The following is a 22,368-nucleotide window of genomic DNA, read 5'->3' on the forward strand; positions in this document are numbered from 1 at the left end:
ATCGCAAAGATCGAAAAGGAATGTGTCCAGGAGTCCTGAGCAGGGAAACTCCTGGGAGATTCAGCACAGACCAGAAAGAGATCAAGGAAACCAGCCAGGGAAGAAAGTGGATAAATTTATTTCCTGTTGGGGAACTCAGAAGGTCCTCATGGAAACCACAACACAACAGGAAATCTTTAGGCGAAAGAGAAAAAGTACATGCACTGAGTGTGGGAAAATTTTCACTCACAGATCAGACCTTTCTAGACATCAGAGAATCCACACAGGGGAAAGACCCTATGAATGCCGTGAGTGCGGGAAAACCTTCAATCGCAGTTCGCACCTTATTAGGCATCAAAAAATCCACAGAGGAGAGAGGCCCTATGAATGCAGTGAATGTGGAAAATGCTTCACTAGCAGCTCAGACCTTTCTCAACATCAGAGAATCCACACAGGGGAGAGGCCTTATGAATGCCGTGAGTGTGGGAAAATTTTCACTTACAGATCAGACCTTTCTAGACATCAGAGAATCCACACAGGGGACAGGCCCTATGAATGCACTGAGTGTGGGAAAACCTTCAATCGCAGTTCGCACCTTATTAGGCATCAAACAATCCACAGAGGAGAGAGGCCCTATGAATGCCGTGAGTGTGGAAAATGCTTCACTAGCAGCTCAGACCTTTCTCAACATCAGAGAATCCACACAGGGGAGAGGCCCTATGAATGCCGTGAGTGTGGGAAAAGCTTCACTTACAGATCAGGCCTTTCTAGACATCAGAGAATGCACACAGGGGAGAGGCCCTATGAATGCCGTGAGTGTGGGAAAATTTTCACTTACAGATCAGACCTTTCTAGACATCAGAGGATCCACACGGGGGAAAGACCCTATGAATGCCGTGAGTGTGGGAAAACCTTCAATCGCAGCTCGCACCTTATTAGTCATCAAACAACCCACACAGGGGACAGGCCCTATGTATGCAGTGAGTGTGGGAAAACGTTCACTCAAAGATCAGCCCTTCCTGCTCATCAGAGAATCCACACAGGGGACAGGCCCTATGAATGCAGTGAGTGCGGGAAAACCTTCAATCACTGCTCAAACCTTATTACCCATCAGAGAATCCACACAGGGACAGGCCCTATGAATGCAGTTTGTGTGGAAAACCTTCAATCGCAGCTCAACCCTTGTTAGCCATCAGAGAATCTGCAAGGGAGATAAACATTGTAAAAATCTCTAGGGCTATCAAGACTTTCTTTTCTTTAATAGTTTTCCTGATTCCCACATAGTAACTTTTAAAGCTCTTTGAACTGTTTACACCACCGTTATCCCTCAGCTTGTCCAGATGAGTGGCCCATTTTTGCCTTTTGCAGTTCACCCTCTTTTGAGATGGACCTATTTGTCCTTTCTATTGTCCCACAAGTAATTGGAGTGTGCCCTTCCTATGAGGAACCAGGGAGCGTCACGTTTATACCATTCCTCCTATTGCAAAGTTATTGTTAGAGTCACCAATGATACAGATTGTATCCTTGCCAGTTGTTCTCACGTTGCTCTGGGTTGTGCTGAAGAGCAGTTACATTGGGAATTTTTCAAATTATATGTAAATGAAGAGGAATAGGGGCAGGAAAAAAGTATAATTACAGCTTCTGTGACACTGGAAGGAGATGAGGTGACTCAGAGATTCCCTCCTTCCCCTTCACTGCAGAACTGTTACCTTTTGCCTGAGCCAGGCAGAGTTTATCTTCATCATGTTCTATCCATCCACTTCATAAGTGTCATGGGATGAAGCATTCTCCGTTGTCTGTGCTTGCAGATGATGTTTTGACTTCTTTAATCCTATATCAGAGTCGCTATGACTGGAGATGAAAGTGTCAAAGACCTGGGAGGGGAATTCAAATGGATCCCAAATACAGTGTGATCATTTAGAGTTTAAATTCCAGGTTCCATCTATTGTAAAGCCACTTCTGGCAAGAGGGCTGTTTTTCCCTCATTATGGGAATGCTAGGATACTAAAAATGTTGTAAATAACATAACTGACTATTGAGACAGGGATGAGGGAAGAAGGTTTGAATGGATCAGAGGACAGTGTGGTGGGAGAATCTCTTGTCCCGATTCTGAATAATCAGATGTAACCTGCTCTGGAATTTCACTTGACACTTTCTTTGTAATGTATTGTCTCTCTGTGATGTGGGTTTCTATCTTTCCTGAAGGCTGTTTGGTCACCCAATTGGATATTAGTTCAGTTTGATAGGATGTAGCTCAGATTTATTGAAGAATTTAAGACAATGACCCTTTGCTAAAGTCCTCATTTATGATTTCAGCTTTGCTTTTTCCCCATCTTCCATTATGACATGGAGAAAGCTGAAGTGCAGTTCTATCAACAGGAGAGAACTCTCTAATTTACTGGCCAGGCTAACAAAGAAACAGCAGTGATTTAAAATCTCCACTCGGAAATGGTGAACAACAGCAGAACCCCAGCTAACTGAAGGAAGTGCATCTGATCACAGTGTATTTCAGTTGTTTAAGGCAGTATTGTCTCCGATGATCTGAGAAGAGAATTCGATGGTAAGTGGTTTTGAACTAGGCAAAATACCCATGTGTTTGATTCTCAAAGCATTTGTAACCCAGGCCCCACTGAAGATCTCTCCTAGCTAATCCTATAGTATGGGAGATGCAGCCCTTCATGACACAGATGTTGAGGAAATGGAAGTGGAGTTTTTGTTGAATTTATCGTTTGTAGGTGCTAAAGATGTGTATAAAATGAAACCAGTGTTGAAAAATTAATAGCTTCAGAAAAATAGCCATTTTTTAATAGAATCTCCAGCTCTGGTAACTAACGAAGATTCTGATCCAGGCCTGTATCCAGTCCCTTCCCTGGAACCTGTGCCACCGAATTAAAGAAAAGCTGGGCATGTTTCAGGAAGCCATTCCTCATTAACACTGCTGAGATTTTAAGTGGTTTTGTAAAGGATTCTACTTCAGAGAACTGTAAATTTACCCTATCCAAGACCAAGGATTTAGAAAGAGCTGAAGTTGAAAGAGTCCACACCCAGTTCTTGGTTTCCACCCCAGTAAAGGAAGCTATGGTGACCCAAGGAAAATTGTTTGTACAATTCCACTTCCTAGTTCAGTGTCACTGATTACACTTCCAAAGTATGCCAGGGTTAGATTGAGAACAGTCATCCTTCACTATTTTGATGCAAAGAGAGAGTGCTTCATAGGACAGTCCTTCCCTGTGGATCCCAAACTGGCTGCCTGATTGGGTAACAAGGACTTTCAGGCTGTAGAAATGATGGTAACCAATGAGGCAACGAATTTGTCAGCCTCCAATTTCAGACTTCCGGATACACGCATGTTGAGTCCTGATTCTATGGTTTTGTGTCTGACGCTGTGGCTACACAATTAAGCTGATGTTGGCACAGCTGCACCAATGTAGCTGTGTTGCTGTAGCACTGCTATAACAGATGCTCTAAGCCAATGGGAGAGATTTCTCTCATCAGACTTGATTCGCCAGCCCCCGCAACCGGCGGTGGCTATGTTGGCAGGAGAAGCTCTCCCGCTCATGTAGCACTATCTACACAGGGGATTAGGGCTGTGTAACTACGTTGCTCAGCTGTGTGGATTTTCACCCCTAAGCAATATAGTTATCCCGATAAATGTCTTTAGTGTAGACCAGACCTTAGTTTTCTCTTGTGTTTTATGCATTTACATTACTTCTTTACCTCCTCCTACTTTGAAAGATTAAAAAATGTGAAAAGAGAGGTATTTTTCTCCATAATGCAAACATTCCGACATAGAAGACTCCTACCGACACATATGCCAGAAGATCCTGAGATATATGAACTCACAGAAGTGGTTGGGACCTACGTTGGGACAAACCACAATAAGAACAAGGGTTCAGTTATTGGCAATGGCGATTAAAAGCAAACTAACATATATGACAAGAATTTGTGATCTTTGAATATGTTATTGTTACCAATTAAAATGAAATTATAGGTGAAGTTATTGGTTAAAGAGTAAGAGACTGTGTGATAATGTGAATTATTTTGGAAAACTGAAAGTTGTCTTGGTTTTGTGTTTTGTTAGTCGTACAGGAAATGATGGCTAATCTTGAAAAGTTAATTAGATTTAATTTACCCTGGTTCCTCAACTGTAGCTACAGCTCTAGTACCCATCAATCCAAAGACTGAGAGAAAGGGAGAGTTCCAACCATTGTCCTTTTAGTATCTTATTGTTCCTCTCTCTGTTTTTTGTGCTGGCCTTTCTATTCTATCATTTTCTGCCTTTGTTTAGTGGTAACAGTTGGTTTCCATCACTCATGTTTGTTTGTTTAAATCTCTATCCGTTGTTAAATAAATTTGTTGCTTGTTCGATAACTGTACTCAGGTGCTGTGTGAGATACAGTAGCAATGGTCCACAGTAAAACTAGTAACCTGGGATACTTTGGGGAGAGAGGATCTGGGATTTCACCGGGTATCTGGTGATCCAGGCTGGACCCCAAAGTGGGACACATTGAAGGAACTCAGGGGTTAGGGTGGCTGCTGTAGCTCAGAGGAGGGTGCTTGAGTTCCAGCAGGCTGGTGAGTTTGGTCACTAACATCCAAATGGAAAACTCCCTCTTCCTAGTGGCAGGTGGCAACAAGGAGACTCACAGCCCTCAGCACCCTGAGAAGGGTCATAATGTGTCTCTATGTTGATCCACCTGTCAAATTCACACAGGGAAAGCTCCCTATAGCATAAAACTCTGCCCTATGAAATCATGGAACATGTGCTCTTTGCTCTGTGGGTACGTCTAGACTACCCGCCATATCAGCGGGTAGCGATCGATTTCTCAGGGATCGATATATCGCATCTCATCTAGATGTGATATATCGATCCCTGAAAGTGCTCTCGTCGACTCCGGAACTCCACTAGCGTGAACAGCAGTAGCGGAGTCGTCAGGGGGAGCCGCAAACGTCGATCCCGCGCCATGAGGACAAGAGGTAAATTGATCTAAGATACTTCAACTTTAGCTACGCTATTCACGTAGCTGAAGTTGCGTATCTTAGATCGATTTCCCCCCCACCCCCAGTGTAGACCAGCCCTGTGAAAGCATGTAAAGAATCCAAGCGCTGGAGGACAGGGTTTGGGTCCAGAGCGACCTAGACAAATTGGAGGATTGGGCAAGAAGAAATCTGAGGAGGTTCAACAAGGAGAAGTGCAGAGTCTTGCACTTAGGACGGAAGAATCCCAGGCACTGCCACAGACTGGGGACTGACTGAGTGAGTGGGGTTTGATAGCAGCCTTCAACTACCTGAAAGAGCAGCAGTGTGGGCTTTCTCCTGGCCACTTTTGCTGGGCTGGGCAGGCAGCCTGGAGGCCTTTCTAGAAGAGAATTGGGAACTGGGTTAGAAAAACCAATGTGAAAACCAGAACCTCAGGTTTAGTTTCATTTATTTATAATATTAAATCTTCAATTCTAGTGTCACAGTCAATACAATTGCTTCAGCCTGATAGTTGCCCAAAGGGAAACTTAACTTCTCTCAAGGGAGTGGAGAGAAAACACTTTTCAGAGTCCAAGAGAGACAAGGCGGGTGAGGGTAAGAGCTTGCAGAGGACCAACCTCTGTTGGTGAAAGAGACAAGCTGTGGAGCTAACCCCACACACTTCTTCAGTTCTGTGTAGCCTGGAAGGTCGTCTCCTCCATAACCAGCAGTTAGAACATAAGAACAGCTACACTGAGTCAGACCAGTTCATCTAGCCCACAATCCCGAAAGTGGCCAATGCCTGGCGCCCCAGAGTACCCCTGGGACCAACATGGATACACCACCACCACAAACAAGGTTAAAAGTCAATGCACATGGGAGAAGGATCTTGTGTTTCATTCCTTCTGTCCTAGTCCCATCATGTGGCCATTTCCTTTTCTTCCTTTCTGTTAAAAGCTTTGGTGTTTTGCACAGAAATATTATTTCCCCAGGAGAGACCCAGGAGTGGGGGCTGCATTCCTGTGCCAAACAGTCACTGGAAGGGGGCAGACAAAGGCCTTTAGGACGAGGCGTCCGTCACTGTCAAAAGATCATCTCCCTCCTGCGGTCACTGGCAGCCTGAATTTGTTCCTTATCCTCCCAGAGTCTGGGGGCTGGAATCAGCACTACCCAGCCCCTCCGTGTGTAGCAGGAACAAACACAAACCTGGTCTGTAAAACAAGCTGTCCCCTTCCTTCTCAGGGAAGATTTTTCTGTGATTGAAGTTGAGCTTCAGTTCCCCTCTCCTAGGGGCGGGGCAGGTGTGGGGCCAGCTCCCAATGAGCTTTGTTTTCACCTTTGCCCCCTTTCAGTCACTCTGGGATGGTAACTCTGCTCCCAGCTGTCAGGCAGCTTCCAGCCCATCCACCCTGCTCATTACTTCCATGGTCATGTGTCACTCCCTCTGCCAGCACACAGAGTCTGCAGGAAAGCTACTCCTGCCAGATGCATTGGTGGTATAGTGGTGTGCGTAGGTGCTTTCCAAGCAGTTGATTTGGGTTTGATTCCCAGCCAATGCAATAATGGTTTTTCTCTTCTGTTGTTTCCTCATCTGGAAGTGGTTTAATTTCAGTCACAATGTGTTACAATTTCATTATTAATAGAATGAGACAATAAATATGTCGAAGTCCAGCAGGTCATACAGGATGGAGGCACACAAGGGGCTGGAATGTGTCATCTGAGAAAGACAGAACCCTTGGAAACCTGCATCTCCCATCCTCTGGCCTTGCGTGTTATGATTCCAGCTGCGTGAGCTGTTTGTAGGATGTTCCGGCATGATGGGGAAATGAAGTTTTGAGTCAGTTTTTACTCCTGCAGGTTCCTTTGCTGTTACAATTATAATGACATGAACAAAAGGGAGGCAAAATAAACATAAACCCCAAATTGCAATACAGGTGGGGAAAGGGGAAGATCACGGTTAAGCCAAACACGTCAAAATAAAAATTAATACAAAAAAGGGGAGGGGGGAAAGAGCTCAGGTATGTGGAGATCCCCTTGATATTTCAACGCACATTGTTAGAATCAAAGTTCAGACTTGACACTGGAAAACCTGCAGCTACCCAGCTCTGTGAACACCTGTCATGAGCAAGATGGAGTTGGGACACCTGTTCTGCTTCAATCATTTATTGTCTCTCTGTTCTCTCCTTCCCCCAATTCCTCATCTCCAATGTCTCTGCCTTTCTCCTCTTGCTCCCTCTCCCCTGCCCTTTCCAGGAACTCACACTCTACAGCATTTAGGACGAGCCAGAGCTCCCATGTTCTGCACATGAGCCTGTGTCAGAGGACGTGTGACCTCAGTCAGAACCAGTCACCAGATCAATATGACCCTTTATGGGCGACTTCTCTGCCTACTCTGCAATTTACACCCCCCCCCCCCCACTGAAGGGGGTGGGGTACAGCTCTGACTGAGAGGCCTCACAGGAGAAACTTCAGCCCAAAGACAAATTTGTGTGAAATGCTGAGAAGTGAAGAGCCCCTTCCTCCCCAAATCCCCAGAACTCTAGTGTCACCCCCATGGCACCAGCACAGGGAACCCAGTGAGATGGTGTGACGGAGCGATTCTGGCAGGACCCAACTGAGAGTGCCAAATCAGGACCAATTGCTCAAACAGGGCAGTCACAGCCCTAGGCTGGGGTTTTTCCACCTCTAAGGCAAACCAAACCAGCCAGACAAAAGGGACTTTGGTCTCACCCCACTGGCTAACCACAAGTCACACAAGCAATTCCCTTAGACACTCCAGTCTCCCAGTGTCACCACCTGTGCACTCGTCCTGAGGATAAATGGTTATGAAAACCAACACCCCAATAAAAGGAAAAGGTTCTCTCGATCCCAAAGGATCAAGCCCCAGACCCAGGTCAATATACACATCAGATCTTACCCACAAATCACGCTGTTGCCAATCCTTTAGAATCTAAAATCTAGAGGTTTATTTACAAAGGGAAAAAGGTAGAGATGAGAGGTAGAATTGGTTAAATGGAATCGATTACATACAGCAATGGCAAAGTTCTTAGTTCAGGCTTGCAGCAGCGATGGCATAAACTGCAGGTTCAAAACAAGTCTCTTGAACATCCCCCGCTGGGATGGGTCCTCAGCCCCTTGTGTAGAGCTTCAGTTTGTAGCAAAGTCCCTCCAGAGTTAAGAAGCAGGATAGAAGACAAGATGGAGATGATGCATCAGCCTTATATAGGCTTTTCCAGGTGTAAGAATCTCTTTGTTCTTACTGTGGAAAATCCCAGCAAAATGGAGTCTGCAGTCACATGGACAAGTCTCTGCATACCTTGCTGATTCACAAGGCGTGTCTGCCTTCTCTCCATGGGTCAATTGTGTAGCTGATGGTCCTTAATGGGCCATCAAGCAGGTTAAGCAGAGCTAACACCAGCTTGTCTGGGATGCTTCCCCCAGAAGCACAGCACCAACTTGAAATACAGACAGCATAGAGCCAACATTCATAACTTCAACTAAAAATGATACAGACATACAGACAGCATAATTATAACCAGCAACCCATAACCTGGTCTTAGACACCTTATATGACCCCCTTTACTTAAGATTTGGTGCCACTACAGGACCTTGGTTGCAACCCATGTTCTATATGGTCCCAATTTAGATCAATAACGTCACAGATGGGGTTACAGAATACAAGGGGGGAGGCAGCAGGGAGAGAGGTGACAGGGAATCTCTCTTTTTCCTTCTCTCGTCACTTTCTGTTCTTCTCTTTTCTTCCAGGAACTGCAGTCACAGCAGGGAGGGGTTTGTCTCCGTGTCTGTCACGGAGGTGGTGGAAGTGACGGTTTCTGTGACTTCCTGCAACCGCCGTGACTTCTGCAGTGGCCACAGTGGCTGACTCCAGGGCCACTCAATCAACTGGCTCCAGGGACCGCCCAAGCAGCGGCCAATGCGGCTGGCCTGGGGACCACTTGACCAGTGGTCCCAAGGGCAGCAGGAGCAGCCGCAGCTCGGTGGCCCCCGGCAGTACTCTTGGGGTGGCTGGAGCAGCAGCTGCTCCCCTGGAGCTTCCCCCTCTGGGGCAGCAGCTGGAGTGGCAGCAGCTCTCAGGGCTTCTCCCTTGGTAGCTGGTGCTCATTAGCCATCAATTAAATCAACACACTTCCCCCTGCAAGTGGATTTAGCCCAGGACCCTCAGAGTCAGCAGCTGTTACGCCCCCACTGAGCTCTCTGGTCAGGTGTCCTAGCGCTGGGAGCCTCCTGTTTAGATCCTAAAATAGCGTTTTTGCACCCGGGGGCTGAAATTTTGGATCGGACATTGTAGCTCCACCGTTATTTTATTGAATTACTTCAAAACAGCAACCCAAGAAAGTCTCCTAAGGGCCAGGCTCTCTGCCCTGGAAACAGCTGCCCCTGCTCTGCAGGAGTCTGTGCGTTCTACCCAGCAACGTACACACCTGCTCCGCACTGAAGGGGGGTCAGACAGTGATGATAACGCAAATCTTCAGACTATTAACCCAGGTCCCTTCTTTTCTTTAACCCAGGACGTGCCAGTCACCTGTTAGCCATGGCATTATCTTCACCTTAAAATACCTCTCAGGACATTGAACAGAGGAAGTAAAACCCCTTCCCCCGAATGGTTCCCTGTTGAGGCGTTGTACCGGACCTGCCCCTGGAGACTGTCTGGTTTTATACTCTTAGAGCTTTTTCTCTTCAAACCCCTTATCCCATCTCTGGGCCAACTTCCTCATTTCAGAGTTTAGAATTTACTCTCATCACCCTCCTATGACACTTTCCATGTGTATTGGGCAAAGCAAGTGGGGGAAGCTCCGTGGCTAATGAAAACCGATGCTCTGGGTGAGGCCTGAACTCATAACCCCAGCAGTGCGCCTACCTCATTAGCCAGTTGTACCCCTGTAGGTGCTTCATAGACAAGCTTGACAGAGGCATAGACAGTTACCTGTGTCTATGATTAACAACATTGGTGGTTAATGGAAAGGCTGATGGTTCAAACCCATGAGAAAATAGAGGTAGTTTTTTTTTGTGAAGAGAATCAAGTACATTTTAACAAGCAGGAAAACGCCTCAATTCTGATCTAGCCTCATTGGGCAAGCATAAGCAGTACTTTTGCCAGCTGTGTTGGTGGTATAGTGGCAAGCGTAGCTACCTTCTAAGCAATTGACTTGGGTTTGATTCCCAGCCAATGCCGTGAGGTGATCTTTTTCTCAGCTGGGAATTAGTTTAATTTCAGTCACATTGTATCAGTTTATCAATGGAATGAGAGAATCAATGTCCTGCAGGTCATTAAACACCCAGAGCATTGGTTTAACACTGGTATTACAATGTTTGGCTGTTGTTTTTTTCCTTTACTTCCCTCTCCCTTTTAGACTCGGAGCCTTTAAGGTCAGAAGGGACCAGTGTGATCATCTTGTCTGACCTGCTGCACCTTGCAGGCCAAAAGACCCCACCCACCCACTCCTGTAATAGACCCGGGATGGGAGGCAGCTCCGTGCTCTGCCCCTACCCCAGGCAGCACATGGAGTCCTCTGCTCCCCTCCCCCCACAAGGGGTGTGCAGAGATGTGCCAGCAGCACTAAGGTGGCTCCCTGCCCACTCTGCCTCCGCCCCTCCGTGCCGCTCCCAGAAGTGGCCGGCATGTCCCAGCATCCCCTGGGGCGGGGTGAGTGTCTCTATGCGCTGTCCCACCTTGAGTACCAACTCCGCAACTCCCATTGGCCAGGAACTGCAGCCAATGGAAGCTCAGGGGTCAGCGCCTGCAGGCAGCGGCGCACAGAGACCCCCTGGCCCTGCCCACCTAGGAGCTGCTGCCGGAGGGTTGTGTGTACCGGTCACTTTGGGAGCTGCAGTGCCCGGGGTAAGCGCCACCCCCGCTGCACCCCAACCCCCTCCCCCAGCGCAGAGCCCGCACTCCACACCCACATCTCCTCCCAGAGCTTTGCTTGTCCTTTCACCAGAACCATCCTTCCTCTCCTGGGCTGCAAGGAGCCACCCCTGGGGAGCCAAGAGGCAGGCACAGGATTCTGCCTCCCAGCAGCCAACCACACCTCCCCCGGCTTTGCAGAACGAATGGTGACGCTCTACTAACCCCATTTAGCCGCACTGATGTGCTAACTTTCTGCCCTGCCTTTCTCAGCTCGACTTTCCTCTTTTGCCCCATTCCTGCCTCACTTCCTCCTTTGGCAAGTCACGCAGAGGAGGCCAGCAGGAAGAGCCGGCCTCCACCGGCCAACCTCCCAGGGCAGAGGAGGCCAAGCCACAAGCCTCCAAAAGGTGATTGGCCCAGAACCTCTAGCTTTCCCCTGCTGAGGCCAAGGCTCTTTCTCAGCTCATTTCACCACCCTCTGTCCTGCAGGGGTTGGGGTTATCACAGGTGTTACCCGAAATAGGGCCAGCTAGTCAGCGTAGGGAGGACTAATGACCCACCAGAGTTTGGCAGAAAGCAGCACGTTTGTTATACTGACAGCTAAGCTCAAAAGAAGGCGGGGGTCACACTCACACTCCCATACTCATGCTCCCAGGACTGGCTCAGCAATGGGGATGTCAGGATTCTGCAAGGTAAGTGTCCCCCAGCACCGAGATAGACGGTGCGATGAAGGTAAGTCTTCCCGAGGCGCGATGGAATGTAACGCAGTGAACCACTGGCCAGGTGGTCGGGGCGAAGGGCATTCACTGGAGGTACAAGCTTGTGAGTGACTCCTGAGCACAGGGCCCCTTCCCCTTTTAAGGTCCTGCTCCTCATGGCCTGTGACTGGAGATGACTTGGCTGCATCTGGTGGGTCACACTCCACCTTGGGCAGGGTCCCTGCTCTGGGTGTGTGATCTCTGCCTAATGAGAGTCCCAGACACCTTGTCTACCTGGAAGCTCTTCTGATCTTCAACCAGCCCATTCATCCCACAAGCATTGCAGGAGGGAGGGGGAAAGCCACTTCACAGGCATTCAGAGAGGGAGAGGAGACAAAAGTGAGGGGGGGGGGAAGGATAACAGACCTTTTGAGCATAGAAATCACTGCTGCTCCTACAACAGCAGGGACAGGCCACTAGGAGCTGAGAAAAGGAAACCATCAGGTTTTTGCTTGGCTTTGAACTAGGAACCTTTTGGGTGTCAAACAAATGTGAGAACCCCTACACTACAGAAACTCCATCACATAGCTGTGCCCCTCCCTTCATAAGAACATAAGAATGGCCATACTGGGTCAGACCAAAGGTCCATCCAACCCCATATCCTGTCTGCCAACAGTGGCCAATGCCAGGTGCCCCAGAGGGAGTGAACCTAACAGGCAATGATCAAGTGATCTCTCTCCTGCCATCCATCTCCACCCTCTGACAAACAGAGGCTAGGGACACCATTCCTTACCCATCCTGGCTAATATCTATTAATAGACTTAACCTCCATTAATTTATCTGCAAAAAGAACAAGGAGAACATGTGGCACTTTAGAGACTAACAAATGTATTTGAGCATAAGCTTTTGTGGGCTAAAACCCACTTCATCGGATGCATGCAGTTAAAAATACAGTAGGAAGATATATATACACACAGAGAACGTGAAAAAAATGGGTGTTGCCATACACACTATAACGAGTGATCAATTAACGTGAGCTGTTATCAGCAGGAGAAAAAAATCTGGTGTTGGGAGGGGAACAGGAGAAAGGACAAAGGAAGCAAGAGACGAAGAGAAAAGAGGGATCATACAGTTGATGGAGCAAGAGGTGAAACAAAAAGGACAAACCCTTATGTCCCCAGTGATTCTAAGGGACAAAATCCCAGGTGTGCAATAAAATTCTGCCTCCTTAACCTTGTGTTTTCCATGCCTAGAATTCAACTGTCACCAGATGGATCAGACTGAACAGGTTTCAAACCTCCAGGAGGCTCTTACCTTCTAAACAGGGATGGCTGTTTTCTAGTAAAATCACTGAAAGGGAAGGAGAATACTCTCTCAGTCCTCAAAGAGAGACCTGGAGAAGGAGACTTGCTGGAGCAAAGCCACAGGGGTCTCGGAGGTTTCCCAGACCCCTCGCCCCGTCCTGCCTGGCTGATGTCAGCATCTCTCTGTGAGGTCACCACCTCCCCACCACCTTGGACCAATAGGCTGAGGTCCTGCAAAAGGCCTTTGTGATGTCACTGACACACCCCTCCCTTGCTGTGCCAATGTCCTGCCCCTGGCCAGGCACTTTGGAGGTTTGAGCTACTCCCTGTGGATCACCCCACTCAAGGAGCGTTCATTCTAGGCAGCAAGCCAGCTAGACAGGGAAACATCAGACGCTGCTCCCAATGCTACACTCAGTTTTTCAGAAATTAGTCGACTTTATGGCAAGAAGAGACCATTAGAGCATCTAATCTGACCCCCTGCATATCACAGGCCTTCTGTATAACACAATAGCTACTTTTGAGGCAAACACATTCCAGAAAGACATCAGGAGATGGAGAATCCATCTCTTTCCTTGGTAGCTTGTTCTTGTGGTGAATCATCCTCGCTGTTGAATTTTTGTGCCTTAGTTGTGTGAAAGTAGAATGAATTATTGTAAAAATAAGAATGGATTAAAGAAATGTTGTATGTACCTTTAAGCAGAAATAAGAAATGTTGAAATACAGGTGCCAGGAAAAGAAACATTAGGCATAAACAATGGTTCTAATGGCGAAACATTAACAGAAGATGGGTAATAGTTAAGTAAGGAAATAAGATATGCATGCCTAGCCCAGGTAAACTTATCTGATTCTGCCTCCTTTGTTATCTTGTTAAGTTCTCACCCTTTTATCTGTATAAATAAGATAGTTTGTGTCTTGCATGGTGCTCACATTATCTGGGTGTTATTAGCAGAGCACTGTGCTAATAAAACAGAGTGGTCTGACAAACTGTGAGTCCTGAGTCTAACTTTGACAGTTGTAATATGAATTTGTCTCTTTTCACCTTCCAGCCATTGGGTCTTCTTATGCCTTTCTCTGCTCGATTAAAGAGCCCTTAAATACCCAATCTTTCCTCTCCATTAAGGCACTTAAATGAAGTTACCTTTCAATCTTCTTTTGATAAGCTAATCAGGTTGAGCTCTTTCAATAGCTCACTAGAAGGTATTTTTTCCAGTCCTCAGAACATTAGGTGGCTCTTTGCTGCCCGAGCCCCAATTTCACATCTTTTTCAAATGAGGACACCAAAACTGGAGGCAGTATTCCAGTATCAGTCTCACTGATGCCATGTCACCTCCTGTGACGTTATTGACATAATCTGTAACTGTATAGATCACCGTTGCGACCACTGTTCTATATTTGCAGTCAATATTACAGAGAAGTGGTCATATAAGGGGTCTATGGAGAGGTTCTGATTGGCTGATTATAATGATGCTATCTCTAGATGTGTATCATTTTTTGTAGTTGACATTATGAATGTTGGCTCTATGCTGCCTGTATTTCAAACTTGTGCTCTGCTTCAGGGAATGATACCTTTTGTTTAATTGATGAAAACATAAACTAGACACTTAGAGGATTGGAACTGATTTCAGCTGATGGACAGCTTTGCTAGGTTTTTATGCATTTGGACAGTGAAATGTTGAGTGTTCACATTCATTTCAAGCATCCTCGTATGGTGGAGCTCCTGAACATAATGGAAATGAAAATGTTTTTCCTTTTCTTTAAGAGGGCACCTGGATTTGAACAAAGGACCACTTGATCTGCAATCAAACACTCTACCACTGAGCTATACCCCCATTACAACAGGAGTGTGGAATCGTGATCTCCAGGACTTTGAAGGACAGACCCTGCTTCATTGAGCTCCTTTGCCATTCCCAGACCACAGGTGGTTTTAAAAATGGGGTTTGATTAAACTTCTTAAATGTGGTAAACACCACAGCTTGCACACCCACTGATATAGCTTCTCCCCATGGCAGAGCTGCCACCTCCTGGGGAAGTGGATTGACTACACCAACAGGAAAACTCTCCCCCCTCAGCATGGAGCAGTGGTTCTCAAGCTGTGGGTCAGGACCGCAAAGTGGGTCGTGACCCTGTTTTAATGGGGTCACCAGGGCTGGCATTAGACTTGTTGGGTCCTGGGGCTGAAGCCAAAAGTCTGAGTCCCCCCACCCAGGGCTGAATCCCTCAGGCTTTGGTTTTGCCCTCCCCCCACTGGGGCTCAGTCTTTGGCACTTCCCCCCCCCTCCACGAGTGGAGGGACTTGGTCTCTCTTTCCAGGGCTATGTATTAAGTTATTTTGGCAGAAGGAGGTTGCAGTGAAAGGACGTTTGAGAAACCCTGGCACAGAGCATCTCCATTACTGAGCTGCAGCAGCATAGACTCACTGTTTGAAACATTGACCTGGCCTTAGCCTCTGAATATGTCTAGGCTTGGCTCCCTATGGCACCGTGGGTGATCAGACCCTGGAAGTACAGCCATGGAGACACCACACACCAGCCTTGCCTAGCTGGTAAGGATCAAACCTCCACAGAAAGACACCCATGGTTTTCTAGCCCAGCTACCTAAGGCCTCAGCCACAACCACTTAACACAGGGGCCTTTCTACACTCTGGTTCTCTTCTCACTGAAGGGTCATTACAAATTGTTTGCTCAGACCAGCTTCCCCAGCACACTCACTGCTGTGCAGCTCTGTACGTGTGGCCATGGCTGAACAGCAAGAATTCCTGCCCATTTCCCTACTGGCTGGAGCATGATGAGGGTGTGTTTGTGGTTAATGATGTTGCTGTAGATTGTTCATTCCCTGCCCTGGAAATTCAGACAGTCCCTTTTCCCGTTGTATTGCCAGCACCTCTGTGAGTCCAATAACAGAGGCAGGTTTTCTCTGGGCGCTGAGATTTTTGAGAGCATTGGTGGCTCCTTTCTTTCCTCACCCTGGAGTAAACTCAGCTTTTTATTCCATCCTTGATGACTCATGGAATAACAGCAGTAGCATGAAGAGGAGAGTGAATATCTCACTGCCAGGGGGAAGGTGGACGCATTCCCTCTGTCTGACCATTGCCATTGCAGGAGAGAAGGTTTCAGTGGAATCAGATGCCCTGGCTCAGACAATAGACACAGGGAGGTTTTGCTGTTCATGGATCTATGCAAAGGAAATTGTGTGTCTGTGTGAAAATGAGGAGGGATATGAAATGCCCACGTGGTGGTGCCTAATGCACAAGGGAACCCTAGAGGATTAGAATAGGATAAGTTCTCAAGCAACATGTTTCTTACTTTGCCCATCTGTTAGTTTTGATGATTATCGATGGAAAGATTTTGCCATTGGGTTGTGTTTTTACACAGAAATTGACATTTACCAACAAATACGTAATTCTTCCAAGTCTGCTGGTGGTGAGTTTAGAGGGACACACTCACTCCTCCCACCCCCCATGCCAGGCCTGTGCTCTCCAGAATGTCAACTTCCCACAGAGCTGGGATCCTTCCCTCATCTCCCCCCAGGACCACTGCCCCACCCCCACTTCTGGGGTCCCCTTCCAACACTGTCCAACTCCCCTGCTGGCAGGATCCCTTCCCATTCCTTTCATTTCCTGCCTCCCTCTGAGCAAAAGCTCTGTATTGTTCCCACACTGGGAATTGAACCCAGGCCGCCTGGGTGAAAAACCAGGAATCCAAATCATGAGAGAGATAAAGCCTAGCAAATGTCTCTCCTTTTATCATGTCCTTTCTTCCCTCATGGCTTTGCCCCCCGCCCCTTCAGAGTCAGGTGAGCATCACTGCGTCTCTCCAAGCAAGTCTGAGCAATTCCCCTGGGGTGTCCTCATGCAGGTGAGTCATTGCATTGTAGCTCCCTTGCTGGACAATGGCTGTCGATGGGTTGTTTGACACCCTGTCCGGGTGTTGGTTATTTTCCTTGCTGTTGCCACTAGGGAGCTAATATTTGGCTGACTCCCCCACCTTGCAGCACAGTGACAACCACACTGCACAATTCTCATGACTTCATATGCATGAGTGGTCTACATCTATGGGTAGAGAAGTGACTTTCAGCCGATCATATCCTTTCCCTGATACCTTACAAGTCATGCTCTATATGTAAGATCACGATGATTATGGGGGTTACAGCCGCTCCCCGAAAGGTATAGAATGTCACACTGAGATTCTATTTTCCTTTGTTCTGTAACAGCATTACAGAGATCCAATGACTGACCAATGGCATTTCCAAGTGCTAAAATAGCAAGCCATGTCGGTCTCTCATTGGCCATCAGCGACTGAAGATGTGGTTTAATGAGCCGGAGCTTCAAGACGAGGGTGGCTCTGTGCACTGCCTTCCGTTGCGCTGCTGGGCCCCAAGTCCCTGGTGGCCAATGTGTGACGCTGGGAGAAGAGAGTGGGGTGGCAAGTGGCGGCAGGACTTTTGCCACCAGGGTCTAGCTGCCCAACTTCCTCCTGGTATTGCTGGCTCCCCATTGCCTTCGGGTAACCCAGGAACTAAGGCAGGAATAGGGCGAGGAAGCAAGTAAAGCCGAGCAAGGAAGGCAAAAGTGAATCTTGTCTGCATGGGCCGCTCGCAATGACGTCCTTTTTCTGTGCCACAGCTGACAACAACATCCCAGACAGAAAAGCAGGAGGCCAAAAAGAAACTGAGCAGCTGCTGAAGTAGCTCAGTTGGGAGCATGCTAGACTAACACGCTCGTCTATCCCCCTTTGTGCACGGGTGGGATGTTTTCTGAAAGTGCAGCAGTTCCTTTAACTGCCACGAGTCCCTCATTTCAGGCTATGCATCAGGAAAAGACAGCATGGGCTTCTGCACCGAGTTGGCCCACCTGCCCTTTCATTCTTCTCTTGCTCTTTGTCAGCAAGGGGAAGAAAAAGAAGCTCTCCCTCAAGCTGGAGTCACAAGGGCGACGTAAGGACGACTTCCTGAGCGCCGGCTCCAGTGCTCTGCTCTGCCAGCTGACCTATTGAAGGGCTGTCACCACTTTCTCCAGGTTTGTCCATCGGTCTGTGCCAGGGTGAGCAAGAACCAAACAGATGGCGTTTCTGTAGTGTAGTGGTTATTGCATTTGCCTAACATGCAAAAGGTCCCTGGTTCAAAACCAGGCAGAAATATGCTGGCTTCCTTTTCCCAGATCCCCTTGCTGTTCAGGAAGGCCTTCTCCTTCTCCTAGTGGCCTGTCCGTGGGATAACTCCAACCCCTGCATGACAGAGGGTGCTGACAGCAGTGGAGAAAGCACCTTGGCGTCAGGCTGGAGAACCTAGAGGAGTGCGGCGTGTCACCTTTTGGAGGCTTGTGGCTTGGCCTCCTCTGCTGTTGGAGGTTGGCCGGTGGAGGCCGGCTCTTCCTGCTGGCCTCCTCTGCGTGACTTGCCAAAGGAGGAAGTGAGGCAGGAATGGGGCAAAAGAGGAAAGTCGAGCTGAGAAAGGCAGGGCAGAAAGTAAGCACATCATTGTGGCTAAATGGGGTTAGTAGAGCGTCACCATTCATTCTGCAAAGCCGGGGGAGGTGCTGTTGGCTGCTGGGAGGCAGAATCCTGTGCCTGCCTGTTGGCTTCCCAGGGATGGCTCCTTGCAGCCCAGGAGAAGCGGGGTACTGGGGGGAAGGAAAAGCAGCAATGGCGAGGTTGAGTGGGCTCCTTTGTGGCCCAGATGGTGGGCTGTGGTGGGGCGTTGGGAGTTGCCTGTAAGCCATAGGTGGACTTGGTGCAGTGAAAACCGCTGCTCCATTCTGGCTGACCTGGGGGCGCCATTGATGACATGGGAGTGGGGCAGGGCGCTGGCTGTGAGCAAATGGGATCCAGGAAGCCCCAGCCTGCCCCTCCAGGGGCCCAGTCTTCTTCTTCTCTCCTGCCATGGGGAGCCCGGCCTTAAGCCTGCCCAGCATGTGCTGCAGCTCGAGCATTAAGCCTTCCTGCGTGGCCTGTGCTGGAGCTGACCCTGGACCCCGTGGGGCACTGTTGGGGGAAATCCCAACTGCAAATAATTCTGGCCACAAGATCAACCCATTGGGTCGAATGGGGCAAGCTGGAGGCCTGGTGCCTTAGTCCGTGGGGCCAGCAGGTCAAGCCATTTTCCTGCATGTGGGGGGGGAGGCAGCCGCTGTGGTTTGCCCTTCCTGCTCCCTGTGCTGCTGCACCCTAAAATCCCTGTCGGCCGGCAAGATGGGCTGGGAGCCTGGAGAGAGGAGGCAAAGGGGTGGCCCGAGCCCCCTCGGCCCCTGCCCCCGGCAGCCCACAGGGACCTGATGCCTCCCCAAGTGACACACGGAGATGTGCCAGCAGCGCTAAGGCAGCTCCCTGCCCACTCTGCCCCCTCCCTCCCTGCCACATTGCTCCTGGAAGTGGCCGGCATATCCCTGCAGCCCTGAGTGCAAACGCCACAGCTGACCCGCCCCCGTATCCCACTGCCTAGGAGCCACTGCCGGAGGGGAGTGTGTGCCAGTCACTTTGGGAGCTGTTCTGCCCGAGGTAAGCACCTCCACCCCCGACCACCTCCTGCACCCCTACCCCTGCCCCAGCACAGAGGCTCTCTGTGTCTTGAACAAGCACTTTCAAGGATTGGCCAAGAACTTCTGCTCTGTTTCTGTGAAAGAGACACAAAAAAGGGAGCCCAACGGACAAGTTTAGTTCGCAAGCACAAACTGACAGGGCCAAGCCTGGATCTCTCAGTTACGCAGAAGGCTCTTCAGCCAGCTCTCCCCAAAGGCCAGTCTCTAGAGGCTTTTGTGACATGATGTACTTCAAAATAGCTCCCTGTAGCTCACATAGTCATCATTCATATATGGCTGTGATATGTCCTACAAACCATTCCATGTAAGTTATCATATGAAAAGTCATGATCTGCTGAAATCGGTTATTCTGTCCAAATATGTATAGCATGAGGGTGTGTGAAGTTATGCATTTTGCTGTATGGTTGTTACTGAAATAGGCTATAATTTTGCTAGCGACCCCTGCTGAGGAGGGTGTTCAACAGCCATGAATCAGCAGAGGAATTGTAATTAAGGGATTTCCAATTCAGTGACAGATGCCCAAACACAACACTGTGGGGACTGCTCAAGTCTATGACTCAGTTGCACAAGACCACACCAGGAAGATTCCCCAACCTAGTGACTCAGCAGAGCTCATCCAGACACTTCTGGGCAAGTGTCTGCTAGACACTTGAACTAAGGATATAAAATAGGAGACTGTGGCATCATGTTTTTGCCTTTTTCCTCCCACATCTATGCTGGAAGCAGCAGGAATCCTGAGAAAATGAAGGTCATCTGAGGACAATAATCCAGGTTTTAGGGGGAATTCTATGTATTAAGGAGGGTAACATCCAGTAGGATGAGAAAATTGCTTGACCTAACAACTGCCTAGTGTAATAAGGTGTAAAGTTTAGATTTTGCTGTGGTTGTACAGTGCTTAGTGCTCTGCGTTCTGGCCTCAAGAGCCATGGATGCATGTTGAGTTACGATGACCTTTTCCTTGTCTCCACATTTCTTATGTGCTTCCTTCTGACACTTGAAACCAGTTGTTTTTCTAACTTTTGCAAGCATTTGCATTGCAAGGCAGAGGCAGTCTTCTCTGTTTCCGCAAAAGATTCACCAAAAGGTGGGAAGAGCAGACACATTTGTTAAGGCACTACTGGGAGCTGCATCCCTAACTCCACTTTACCTGGCAGGTGAGTCACCCAGCTTAGCCACGGTGCGACTCTCTGGGACTTTTCTCCCAACCGCTCCATTTTTCATCAATGACAATCAAAAGGAAGGTGACATGACATCTGTGTGTGAACATCTCCAGGGAATCACAAGGATGTGTGGTGCAGGCTCTCGTGTTGCAGCAATTGCAGTCGAAGCAACCGCCATGCCAATGTCAGTCATAGCAGCGTTTTCATCAACTCCAGGTTTGTGATTTGATTGTTTCCAATGCTTCTCTCCAAAGAAGCCTTTTCCTTAGCAAGCAATGGCTTGGATACCAAGGGAGGCCTCTTCTGTTTCCTAGGAAGACACAGGAAAATGTGAGCAGAGGAGACAAAAGCCATACACCAAGGCACCACCGGGAGTTGAACCCAGGATCTCCTGTTTACTAGACAGGTGCTTTAGCCAGCTAAGCCATGGTGCCTGCCTGAAGAAAGTATTTGCAACTGTTTCATTTCATGGTTCAAGTCAACACCCGCAAATTCTAAAGTACAGACATTCCCCATTTCCCTCAAGACTTGCAGACCTTGAGGTGTCTGGCTCTCTGTGCACAGAAAGCCACAGCTGAGTAGACAGAGGGCTTCTAACATGTGCCTCTCCCACCAGTCACTGTGATCATATAATGGTTAGTGATCTGTGTTTCAGTCGCAGCAACCTCGGCTCAGTTCTGAGTCATGGTAACCTTTCCTTCAGCTCCAGACTTTTCATTTGCCACTTTCCATGTGTGGTGGGCTGTCTGCCCCAAACAAGCAGGAGAAAGATTAAGGCAGCCTTGAAGAGGCTGTGCAGAACCCAGCCTATCAAGAAAGGGCTTATTGGGAGAGCCAATCAGGAGAAGGCTTGCTGGAGCAGCCCATATATAAAGAGCTGCTCAGCACAGCAAGAGTTAGTCATTCCTTGGAGTTTGAGGAGGGAGGATTGGCTGCTGTGAAGGAAGGAAGGCAGGAGCAGGGAGGGCACCATGATCAGAGTAGTGCTGGGGTAACGGGTGCATGAGTGACCTCCTGGCTGACTACTGCCAGACTAAGGCCCTGATACAAAGGTGGAGGAAGGTTCTAGGTCTGTTGGGAAATGGTCCAGGGAAACAGATGGCAGGGTTGGAGGTTCACACCTTTTGCCTCAGTAGCCACTGGCACAGGTGGCTACACCCTGGACTGCAGCCGGCCACTGAGGCAAGTGTCTGGGTAGAGGACATCCCCCCCCCCCCAGCAGGGGGGAGAGAACTGAGTGGGGCACAGCCAGAGGGCTGTGTCCATAAGAGGACACTGAAGTCCTGAGAGCAACAAGGGTCCTAATGATAGAACCGATGGTGGCCAGATGCTACTAGATGAAGGCGCACCGGTGAACCAGAGCTAATTGCTAGGATGGTCAGCAGGAGGTGCTGCAGTGAGGCATGCCCCATGGCACCAAGACTTAGCCGCAAGGAAGGCTCTCTCTGTCTTAAACAAGCACTTAGAAGGATTCTGCTGACAGATCTTTTCTTTTTCTGAAAAGAGCTACAAAAAAAGGAGCCAACAGACACACTAGGTTCGGCAAGGAAGAACTGTCGGGCCAAGCCAGGCTCTCCTGGTTAGTAGGAAGGTTCTTCAGCCAGCTCTTCACAAAGATCACTGTCTAGAGACCTTTTAATAGCCACTGCAGATGTTCACCACAAAAGAGATGCCAAAATGGAGTTCTCCACTGCCTGCAGCCATCACGCTACCAGGAGTTCTGTGCACAGAGAGGCCCCTGCTGGTGGCAAAAGGCTTTGGTAGAGACTCTTCTGACACCAGCCGTTCTCATATAGTGTTTAGCGCTCTGTGGTGTGGCTTCAGCATCCACAGATGCCAGTTGAATTGGGGGGCATTTTTCCTG

General features: G+C 48.6%; 1 protein-coding gene and 2 non-coding genes across 3 annotated transcripts in view; 1 reads left to right on the forward strand and 2 right to left on the reverse strand.

The window, feature by feature from the left end:
* The window catches only part of LOC120381703 (zinc finger protein 850-like), a gene marked incomplete at both ends in the record, with an annotated part of 144,283 nt that overhangs the window by 550 nt on the left and 121,365 nt on the right, over positions 1-22,368 (forward strand). The window contains one exon of the mRNA XM_039499827.1: positions 251-1,096. Within this exon, the coding sequence (XP_039355761.1) occupies positions 251-1,096 (846 nt within the window). The remainder of the gene's footprint in view (positions 1-250; positions 1,097-22,368) is intronic.
* On the reverse strand, positions 14,570-14,641 carry TRNAC-GCA. The gene has a single exon. It is a non-coding gene; the product is annotated as a tRNA-Cys (tRNA).
* Positions 20,865-20,938, reverse strand: TRNAT-AGU. Its single transcript has one exon. It is a non-coding gene; the product is annotated as a tRNA-Thr (tRNA).

This window comes from Mauremys reevesii, linkage group 14 (assembly GCF_016161935.1).
Source record: "Mauremys reevesii isolate NIE-2019 linkage group 14, ASM1616193v1, whole genome shotgun sequence".
Classification (NCBI taxonomy): Eukaryota; Metazoa; Chordata; order Testudines; family Geoemydidae; genus Mauremys; species Mauremys reevesii.